Source organism: Diaphorina citri, unplaced genomic scaffold (assembly GCF_000475195.1).
Source record: "Diaphorina citri unplaced genomic scaffold, Diaci psyllid genome assembly version 1.1 scaffold1340, whole genome shotgun sequence".
In the NCBI taxonomy this organism is placed as follows: Eukaryota; Metazoa; Arthropoda; class Insecta; order Hemiptera; family Psyllidae; genus Diaphorina; species Diaphorina citri.
The window spans coordinates 51,171-62,847 of record NW_007378768.1 but is presented as its reverse complement, the minus strand read 5'-3'; the positions used below and the strand labels follow the sequence as shown (position 1 = coordinate 62,847).

At 41.5% G+C, this 11,677-nt stretch overlaps 1 protein-coding gene across 1 annotated transcript; it reads right to left on the bottom strand.

The window, feature by feature from the left end:
• Positions 1-8: 8 nt before the first annotated feature.
• Positions 9-10,719, bottom strand: LOC103515433 (calcium-activated chloride channel regulator 4). Its single transcript, XM_026828136.1, has 9 exons — positions 10,716-10,719; positions 9,741-10,145; positions 9,337-9,496; positions 4,961-5,276; positions 4,260-4,493; positions 3,410-3,745; positions 2,829-3,224; positions 2,255-2,546; positions 9-2,083 (listed from the first exon to the last, which is right to left on the bottom strand). Exons 1-9 carry the CDS (start codon positions 10,717-10,719, stop codon positions 786-788), a joined length of 3,441 nt encoding a protein of 1,146 aa, XP_026683937.1. The 3' UTR covers positions 9-785.
• Positions 10,720-11,677: the final 958 nt, after the last annotated feature.

The following is an 11,677-nucleotide window of genomic DNA, read 5'->3' as shown; positions in this document are numbered from 1 at the left end:
AAAAAATATCGGTGGATCTTCCTACACTTTAAAAAGCTTAGGGATAGGTCTTGGTTTGAAAGAAGTAATTTTAGTATTGTCTTCTAGGCCCATCTTTAATTTGTTTTTGGAAACAAAACAAACTCAGAAGCCAAGGCATTGCAAAAGAGAACTCTAATAGCAAAATTTCTAGAAGAGCAAGACGAAAGAATCAGTGTGAAACTTGTCAACCAAGAGGTTCTGTTGAAAGTTTGAACCAAACTGAAGGGTTACCTAGATATCATAAGACTGAAATACATAGGTGTGATAGGATAAGGATGAGGATGAACAGATTTAAATACAAACGAGGAATCAGACTCCATCTAGTGAGCAAATCAGAATCAACAACTGTTACCTCAAGGTGTGTTCTCTTAGCGGCGAAAAACTTTCAAAAAACTTGCGCAAGTCTTTTCTCAAGAGAAACAAAATGTTTTTTTCATTGCAATTCTTTGGCTTGATGCCTCCGACCAATTCTAGATTCACAATCGCGGCTATAAAACACACCTTAATGGTCTTGCCGATCAGTCAAGCTGATGAACAGGGTATAGAGGTGCTCTTTTAAAATGTTAGCATACTTGGACTTTTGGTCCTAAGCTGACAGTCTAAATAAAGCATTATACTTTGTTCATCATTCCATACCAAGCAGATCAGCACCGCTTTTCACCATCCAATAACAAGCGGACGAATTACTTAAACCTATCAGACTTATCACGTTTTCCACTCAAGCCAGCGCGGCGTACTGCTGGTGGCTAGAGCTTGGTTCGTTCTCAGACCATGGTCACATTCCTCTTCTTCTTATCTCCGCTGCTGACTGAACTGAGGGAACCTTGTAGACTTGGATTGAACAGCATCAGATTGCCGCTGTTATTCCTTGCATAGTTGTTGGTATACTGGCTAGGGGGCGGTACTGTGCTCTGTTGATGTGTGCCGTAGATACTGTCAGGGTGGTTGAATGCAGGGAGGGGAGGGACGGGAGGGGGGTATTGATCATGGTGGGGGTATTCATCTCCTATTTGACCATAGGGACTGACACGTCTCTCATGTTCATGGAGGAGTTGACTGGCAGTCCAGGATTGGTAGGGACTGAGGGTTCGACCTCTGACTAGGGTTCCATTGCCACTGATCACACTCAAGCCATTGTTTTGCTGGTGAGGGATATGATGTCTTTCCTCTGGGTAATGTGCCATTGAGTAGCGTTTCTTATCATCCTCGATATACTGGGGTTCAAACTGGGGTGGTAGCGTCCTGGAGTCAAGGTCATTGCGTAGGGATTGGTTCATGATGGGTGAGGATATGGTGACAGGGTTCGCAGTATTCTGAGGTGTGCTAGGTACGACAGAGACATTCATGTGTTTCTCCTGGTTCTTCATGGGTTTGGTTTTCTCCGGCTTGCGGCGTCTCAGTACACAGAAGTAGCAGTACAGAGAGATGAGTAGAGTTACCAGCAGGATACCTCCCACAATAGGAAGCAAGTACTCAATGCTAAAGTCCAACTCGCGGGCAATCTTGGGAATGACACTCTCGTGATCTGAGGAGTAGACAGTGTCGTAGGGTGCGGAGGGGAAGGTGGATGGTGGAGGAGGAGGTGGGGGAGGTGCAGGGATGAGGACGCGTACCCAGTTAGACACAGGGCCGGGCACAGCATCACCGGAGAGATCTTTGAAGCCACGGATAGCGATGAACAGGGTCTGATCGAGCAGGGATGGATCACGCGTGAGGTCTAGGGTGAATGACGTCTCAGAGCCAGGGGCGAGAGGGAAAGGGGTGCCATGGGACCAGGTCTGTGAGGATTCAAAGTTATCGGTAATCTCTCCGACAGTGTTGGCGTATTTCAATTCATATCTGGCCACTGAGTTTCCTCCCATGTCAGGAGAAGTCCAGCTAAGGCGAGCTTTCAAATCTGCAGGCAAGAGTTCCACTCGGAGGTCTCCTACTTTACCGACGTTGCGTGAGGTGGCTAGGGATTCACTGGTGATGGTCTTCGTGATGGGGGGCAGGATCCTTTGGAAGGGGGACAGAGACTCGACGGAGGGAGTAGGCATTTGAGAGCCACAGCAGTTGGATTCTGTAAAAAAAAAAGAAATCATGGAGTGAGAATTTTATTCGAACATCAAAGTTGGAGGTCATTGTTATACTCGTAAAAAAACATTAACTGAAATTTCAACCTTGTCTTCTATAGCCTTTATTACTCTCCTAAAATCCCTACCAAATCCCTACGCAAGGTAGCCAAACTTACCGAGTCTAAGCGGAAGTTCCGCAGCCAGTGTTGCCACATCGTCATGTTGCCATGAGTACGCCGTGTTGCCGTTGTCGGTCACCGTAATCTCGAACGTGTACACGCCCGGGCCTCCGGTCTCTGGCGAGAAGTAACGCGAGTAAATGCCATCACCACGCATGAGGTCCGGATCTCCGGAGCCCGTATCGATCAGTTCGAATTTCTCCCGATGAGAGGCGGTGTTGTTGGAGCCAGGCCTGGTTACAGTAACTTCGACACGAGCGCCCAATACGGGGTAGTCACCACGTTTCACCTGCGAATAGAGAGGAGACGGTGTGGGTTAGACACATGTTGAATTCGTGATAGAATTAGATATACAGATGAGATTTGAGGCAACTACCCTAAGGTACATACCTAATCTGTTTAATTGATATAAGAGAGAACAAGTGAAAAAATATCAACCTTTTCCAGAAAATCAGAAAACCCAACGGTGCGGTGTTTTCAATGAGAGCTGTCGAAGAACTACTCCGGCATCTAATACCTTTCCTAACTAAGAAATGACGGTAACGTTCCTATGCTAACCTCTAGAACTCACCTCAGTGTAGATAATCAGAGGATTGATGCTGGCACTGGTCCACGCGCGTGCACGCACCACAGGCACGCGGCTACTCCACGGAGTCGCCATCACTTGCACGTAATGCGGCTGCGGACTGCCCTGGAACCTTTCAATAGTATAAGTCCAAGTACCGGTCTCATTGATATTCGCCGGGATGGACATGAGGCGTAGCGAGAGCATAGCGTCGGACCGGGTAGAGTAGACCTTCTGCGAGGGAGAGGTCAGGGTGATGCCGCGAATGAGAGGGTCTTCGATGTCGTGCGTCAGGATGGTGAAACGGGCAGGTTCCCCGAGACCTTCCTCAAGAACGAAGCTGCCGGTGACAGACGCGGTGGTGGAGGAGGTGCCATCATCGATCAGCTCGCGACGGTGAATCTGGAAACGAAGGAAGTGGTACGGTTAGATTAGTCTTGTAGTTCATCAATTCTAATTCTGTTGGTCTTGATTCGTAGCCTAGCGCATATCAAATGTCTCGGAGGTCAAAAATTCATCGAGAGTCTGTGCAAAGACTTTTCCAGTTAAAATTCAGCCCTAAAAATCAGCTTAGAGGGTTCACTTACCTCCATGGGCAGGTCGGAGCGGCTCCCCTGGTAGTACATCTCGGTAATACTATACAAGACATTGGTCAGCTTGAAGTAGGTCGAAATGTAACTGGACGCCATGTTCTGGCGCGCTTCGGTCACAGTGAAAGCAGCGCCGTTCGTCTTTTGCGCAATCCAATCGAGGGAGCGCTCACGGTACATGCCGGGATAGGTGACTGTGGCGATGCGAATCTTGAGATCCACGGAGCGCAGGATTTCCTTGGTGATTTCGGGTGCGTAGTTGCGCGTGCCGGGTGCGATAAGGACAATGACGGAAGAGCCGGGGCCACTGGTGCGCGTGCGTTCGTCGAGCATCTGGAAATAGGAAGGGGAAGGGTTAGTGATTGTGGGATGGGACGGTAAAGGGTTGATGACTAAGGATACGGACATACTACGGAATGGGCATGCTACGACACAGACCACAATCGTCTAATGTAGCAGTTGTTTCATTGCTACGAAATAAAAATGGCGGTGAAACGCTCATCTTTGAATTAGCTGTTGGATACAAGTTAGTTCGATAGCACATAAACCCATCAATGGTTTGAAAAGTCAACTGGACGTTCTTTCTTCGTCTTCACTAAGAGAAATTTATTTCAAAAACATTGTACTCCTGATTTTATTCCCTAGTAGACCCGTACAGAACTCAGTGATACCAAATAAGGACTACAAATGTGTCTGTACTGAACGGTCGTAGATGTAGATTCGTAGAAGCTTGACCAATCCTTCAGGGTTGTTTGCCCCTACACCTAAGCCTCTGTATGGAGTTAGGATGTTATCCCCGAGCCTTGATATACTGAACGGTGGTTCTTGGAAAAGGATCTTTTCTCACCTGAATAGCCTCTCGAATTCCACAGGCCAGACAGGCAGGGGATCTCGAATCGCCAGGAGTATACGGGATATTAGAGGCTACCAAATCCCGGGCTCCAGAGCTATGTAGAGGGCTAAGTCCGTGCAGCTTATGGGAAGAGGTTTCGTTGACAGCAACCAGACCAACTTCGGTGTTTCCGGGTAAATCGTGAACGGCCCACTTCCGGATGGCCAAACGCAGGTAACTCCATGATTCCTGGAAACGAACGAACAAAAAGGGTTGTTAATTACATATTATATTCACTTTTATTTCTTTTAGATATGAGTTTTCGAGTTGATCGCCAACGTCCAGTAATGGGCATGGCACACAAAGAAAGAAAGAAGAATGAGTTTTTTTTTTGAAATTTTTAAACAAAATTTCGATCCTCGTTCCTACAAATTTTGACTTCAAATTTGACATCACATCTTTATGTGTCTTTACTGAAAATAGGATCCTAAACTCCTAAATAAGACGCCAACGTCCAGTAATGGGCATGGCACACAAAGAAAGAAAGAAAGAAAGAAGAATGAGTTTTTTTTTTGAAAATTTTAAACAAAATTTCGATCCCCGTTCCTACAAATTTTGACTTCAAATTTGACATCACATCTATATGTGTCTTTACTGAAAATAGGATCCTAAACTCCTAAATAAGCCACAGAGGCGAATAAAACATCTCCACTTACCCTCATCAGCATATCCTTGGTATCCTCAACAACAAGCACATATCGGGTCAGCGTATCCCTCTTGTACATAATCACCGGAGTCGTATTGGCCACAGCGATTTCCAAAGCTGCGTTCGTGAAATCGTAATGGGTCTTGATCACTTCCATGACACTGCGTCGGTTACAGAACGCGTTCTGCTTGGTGGGTGCAAACCGGTTGTGTGTGGTGGCGTTACAGAATCGGTTGATGTTCGGGCTGTTGGAGGAGAACATGATGGACGCCTTGGCTTCCGGGTGAACCAGTTTGTTCTTCGCCACCGGACGGTCTTCACAGACGCTGCGGAAAGAAAAGAATAAGATGGTTGTAGAAAAATAGGAAAGACCCAACTACCGACGCGACACGACGGAGAGCAAGAAAAAGAGTTAAAACAATAATCTATCATCCTAGAACACCCCATTTGCAATCACATTTTTCAATATGTATCTTTTTCTTAGCATTTTGTCCAGGAGTACCCATCAGCAAGTAGCAGAGTGAGTAGCTAAAGGGTTTCAACAGTTACGCAAATTGTTATCGAGTATCGTCATATTTTACCAGGAAGAAGAATAGAAGACACCCGATAATTATCATTTTTGCTTCCTAGCAACAATTATCTCTAATCGCTTCTAAATCTATCCGGAGAAGAATAAAGATGAGACCTTCAAGCTTTTCCTTGGCAAAACCAATCGTTAACCGATGATCTAAGAATCATGACAGCAAATCTTGTTCTTCGCCACCGGACGGTCTTCACAGACGCTGCGGGAGAGAGAGAGAAAAGGATGGTTGTAGAAAAATAGGAGTTCCAACTACCGACGGGACGTGACGGAGAGCAAGAATAAGAGTTAAAATTAAAACAATAATCTATCATCCTAGAACACCCCCCCATTTGCAATCACATTTTTCAATATGTATATCTTTCTTAGCATTTTGTCCAGGAGTACCCATCAGCAAGTAGCAGAGTGAGCAGCAAAAGGGTTTCAACAGTTACGCAAATTGTTATCGAGTATCGTCATATTTTACCAGGAAGAAGAATAGAAGACACCCGATAATTATAATTTTTGCTTCCTAGCAACAATTATCTCTAATCGGTTCTAAATCTATCCGGAGAAGAATAAAGATGAGACCTTCAAGCTTTTCCTTGGCAAAACCAATCGTTAGCCGATGATCTAAGAATCATGACAGCAAATCATTTGCCTGTCCATATAGATGCACTTATGCATATGCATGACGTGACTGTGTTTGCATTGTGCAAGGTCGCAACAGAGCTTGCATGCTCGTGTATTTCTTTATGACATTCGTCTGTTTTATCTCTTCAATGCATTCTTTATAAAATATTATTGATGAGTGAAACACATTATTTTTTATTGGTCCTAATCTACAAGCATATTTATGACTTTTCGGCTTCTTGGGAATTCTCCTGATGGTCAATATAATTTGAACTTCTTCTTTTTCTTCAAGCTGTTCGATGTTGTTGTTGTTGTTCTTGCAGTTTATATAAAATAATTCTTCCACTAAAGAATTTTTAAATGTTCATTGTAACAAGATGGAGATAGACTGTGTATTTTTTTTTCTTTCGAAGTATGTTCAAAACTATTTTAATGTCCTTTCCAGGTTTTAGTTTTGCTAGGCGAGGTATTTCATGAAGCGACATTATTCAAATTCTTCGGTAATCGGTTCAGTTTTATTGTTGTCATTGAATAACAAATAGTCGTCGAACCGCTCTTTGGCGCTTGAGGTTGTAAGTCGATAAAGGTTGGTAGAGCGGTGAAAGGTTTCGAGAGGAGGGAAAACTTTTTTCGGACCTCTTCCAGATATCCAAACTTCCAGAACACTTTCGCCAATCTTACACTATGGAACGGCTATGTATTTGGTAGAGGTTTTCAACAGTTGAAGAAGCAAAACACTTGAGAAATGGGAACCGGGCATTTTTTCATTACCCACTCTTCTCCTAATTTCATAAATTGGTCGGTATATCAACTACTGTTCTTGAATTTATAAACTTCTTACCTACTTCTTGTAAGTCAAAACGATGTTACATACTACAAGGAAACGCTACTAATACCGTGTTGGCATCACGGCCTCTAAACTAAAGACTTTCAACTTCATCGTGCGTAGTATAGAAGTATTTGAAGCACTCCCTACTACTTCTAGTAGTAAAGATAAGGATTATAAGGAAGTGGAAGAAGATATAGTCCTAATAGAGCATAAGGAAGCAGAAGATATACTCCTGATAGAGCATAATCTAGGTAACACCAAGGAGCAAAGATGAAAAGAATATTTTTGGTTCAGTCACGACATTAGCAGCCAGGGTTATTGACTCGGTTATTAATCGCTCCGAAACACACCTCGGATCACGATAAAAAACTGGAGTGAGGCGAGAGCCTTACAAAGTGCGTGTAAAAGGAGAATATTAGTCCTGTTCTATCAGGATAAACAAAAAGGTAAAGAGCAAACTAAATAATGTTCCAGAAAATCCGGAAGTCAACAGAAGAAACAAAAGGGTGAAAAGCCAAAGTGGGGTTACAATTGACAAACATGTATCTACTGTCAAATAGGCTTCAATTCTTCAAAGGGTAGTACCTACGAGTAATACCCTAATATCTAATGTAGGTGTGGTACAGGATAGGAAAATCTGCCCAATTTTGGACAAAACCACTCTTGCTCGAAGGGAACTTAAAATATTACCATAAATCAAGTTGGTTCAAAATCTCCAAAAACAAAGCAAAAGTCGAATTCGACCAATGCGCTTTTTCTTTATTCGTTCTTTGACAGGTTTATTGGAGGCTGTGTTTGCCACAGGCGGCTTAAGTTGGGCACAGTTCTTTATGTTTTGAAATCTCCTTATTTATGTGCCCCCATATGGTAGATAGTTGGATTAGCAGGCGATCACGTGTGTTATCTATGTACGATATGGCAGATCCTATTGTTAGCCTAATGAGGTCCAAACTAGGAATACGCACGGACTAGAGAATAGCTTCTAGCCGATTTTTATTTGATCTTTGATTTTTATTAGAGCGGTTAAATACAACAAATGTGCTATATTTCAGAATCATTAGAACCTATTATAAAGGAAGTTAGGAGGTGTGTCTTGATTTGGAAATTGCCTACAAAATTCACTTTAATAAAAAGTCAAATTGCCTACAAAATCTTCCTTAATACGAAGTCTTTTCTCACTCTTCTTCCAAAACCTTCACATCCTTGGCCCATGCACTATCTGCTTTCAGATTTTTTAATTAGTGTCAAGTCTCAGTTATACTTTTCAAAAGAACATCTTAATTAGTCTTGAAAACAGACCATTTCGAAGACTGATGGCTCGATGCAGACAAAAACTCCAAACATTAATAATTCCGATGAACTTTGGCCTGAAGATGAAATACATATCTACATAAAGAATTCTGTTTAAGAAAAATCTCTCACACGACGAAACAACGATATTTACATGCTACATAAACATTTATGTAAAATAATATCTGAAATATGTAATAGCACACGGACTATAAAATACGTAGATATGTGAGTCTCTTTGTAACCAAATAAATTAGGTATGCAGGGATTTATGGCTTGCCACACTTGTGAATATGCTACAGGATATGACGGAATTCTTACAGGTCTCTTGGCATGAAGAAATGTAATGCGAGAATTATAAATGGACCATTAGAAGCGTGTGATGAGTGTAAGTATTGAAGGTCCCAAAATTAACATACTTGAATATGGTATACAAAAATTAACATCAAAAGTTGGCTCAAGCCTGACAAATACGACCTTAAAAGTTAAAAGGGCTAATCATAAGCAAAATTTTCTTCTTCTTTATTTTCTAGAGGAAGATTTGATTTGTAGATTTGTACACCGAGGAAACCTTCTCCTAATAACTCAATTAAAAATCTACTAATTGAAGACATGTTTGTGTCATGCGAAAGATTTATTATACTCCCTTGGGAATGCAAGATTTTCAAGTAACAGGTAGCCTCCTAGATTGGGTTACCCATTTCGGTAAAATAAGGAACAGAGTTTCGAATTTGAAAAGATTTTGAACTCATTGATGAGTCCCAAGCAAGTCATAAATATGTAAATAGGAAAGTTATGACATCCAAGGACATTGTGGTCATAATTCTCAATATGGTACGCCGTGGTACTTGGACATTTTGATGGGTGGATTGCAATTTTTTTTTCTTCTTTTTTTTAAATCTTATCTTTTACAATCAGCTACAAGTAACTTTGACCCAATTTCTATGGAAAGACATTCCAAGGATCTGCATTTTCCCCCAAGTCTCGAGTCACATTGACCCAAGTTTTTCAAGTCCTACTGAAGTAAGAATTGAAGACCTCCAAATTCTCAAAAGGTGTCATAAAGCTCACTTACCCGTCGACGACGCTGATTGGTCTATCCGAGCAACCGGTTGTAAAGTCGATGCCTGATTGGTCGCCCATGTAGCACATCGGGTAGACAGGATCTCGGGAGTAACCCATCTCATCAAACACACCATACCGGTATTTCGCCCATTCTGCCACCATTGTTTTACCTGTGGAAAATGGAAGTAGAGGGTACAGTTAAGGTAAAGGGTACTCTTAGCTTGTTGAGAAAATACCTGAAAATTCTGGATATAAGTGTCCTTCCTGGATTGGTGGTGTTACCTGATGTGGTATACCCGCCTTTACTAAGTCACTAACCTTATCCTGTCCTTCTTCTTTAGGCTAAAATCACCACATTAAATTTGTAATCTTCAGTTAATCATACAGTCTTCTCCAATATTTCAGTTTACTTACTCAGATCTTTCGGGTCCAAAAGAGCACGATGACTGATGTACACAAAGTCTCCGCTCTGTCCACAGCCTCTGGACTGCTGAGTCCACATCGAGTCTCCATGTACAGGGTGGGACGGTCCAATTGTAAAGTCCGGGGTTTCGCCTTGGGAGCTGACTACTCCGTTGCTGTTGGGGGCGCAGGTGTCAGGCCAGTTGTTCGGGAGGAGAATGGTGACGGAACCCCAATAGGCGCGGTTCTCGAGAGTTGAGTAGAGAGTCCTGGATGCTCCTTTGATGGCGACCTGCAACAGAAGATGGAAAAAAGGCGTTAGGATTCGGTGCACATCTTTTTGTGGTTGCTCTTGGAAAGGTTTCTTATGGGCCCACTGTGTATTAGGTTTCTTGGCACTATTAAGTGCTTTGGTAACTACATATGATGTTACGTAGATATTATCAAATTATTGATTATTTTTTAAAAACAGGTTAGATAGTGCAGTGATTGCAAGATTGGCACAATCCCATGTAGATAAGACGCAAGATTCGCGAGAAGCTTCTGACGTAACGTTAGTCAACTCATGTCATCCGATGAGAAAATTTCTACTCTAGTTCTATTGGATTGTAGTCCAAATAACACATCAGACAATGACAAGAAACCTCAAAGCCACTACTTTTGAACTCAAATTTGAAAATTAGAAAAATGTGGAGCATGGCGCATACCTAAAGTTAATTAGATTTCTCGAGTTAATTTGCGTGTAAATGAACATTTTGTCATGCGAAGGCAATTAGACCCACCGTTTCTGAAACTCAATTAGGCAGAATTTTTAATTTAAACCTTACTCATTAGATAATGTATGTACTTTAAAAGTTTTAAATAGGGCGACGACTATGGAAGATATTGTAACATCTCCATTAGGTCAGATGAAACGTTAAATCGAAGTAAATTCTTGCTAAAGACTTTGAGACTTTAGGCTGAGTACGTAATTTCGTAAATACCTACTCATATTTAATAGCTTTTTTAAATTCTAGTTCAGAAATACTTTTGTTAATATGACAAAAATAGAGGCGTAAATTACTTGGGCACTAAGTATTTTCTTCCAAAGTTTACCGTATCAAAGAAACTTCCATTAAAAGAAGAGTTGATATTTTGAAATTCCAAGGAGATTAATCGGAATCCCACCTGGGCTCCAAAAACTTCCAAAAAATTGCTGGTCTATGAAACAAAACCTTCTCCGTTAACAGTTGTGGATAAATTTGACGAAGATCTATGAATAGTAAATCAATACTCGTGACCTTTCCAAGCGATATGATATGCGATAAAACATTAGAGGCATTAAAATATGATTTGAATGTGATACCTATGTTATAGAAGGTATAACATTTTGATATGTTAAAGTTTAAAGAAGATCCATGTCAAAATTTACATATTTATCTCCGGGTTTAGAATGCGGGTATGAGTTGATGTGTGGTTAGAAGGCGAATGCTTCCTCAGAACAAGTGCCGGCAGGTTTGCGGGTATTTGAAAAGTTTTGTTGGGAGTTTACAATAGGTGTTTTACGTTTTTCTTCAACTATTTCATGTCGGACTGTCAAAAAACTTGACTGGCGAAAATTGGGAAGAGGAAGAATTCTGTAAAAGACTCGTTTACATTTGCGGATTTCTTTATGAAATTCTAAAACTTCCCTTATCTTCCAAACCCACATGCAAAATAACGAATTCGAACATCATCACAATCTCTGTCGAAGTTTTATTAATCAATAATAATCAATATTGTGTCAAATAGCACGTGTCATTGTGACGTCATAATCATTTCTGTTAGTGGATGTGCCAAATATATGTACCTTTAATTTAGATTTCTTCATCTTTCAATTTTGAAAATTATATCTTCATTTACGTCATGATTGAAATGAACTCGTTTTGACCTCCCTTTTCGGAATCCATTGGTATTTTCTGCAGATAAAG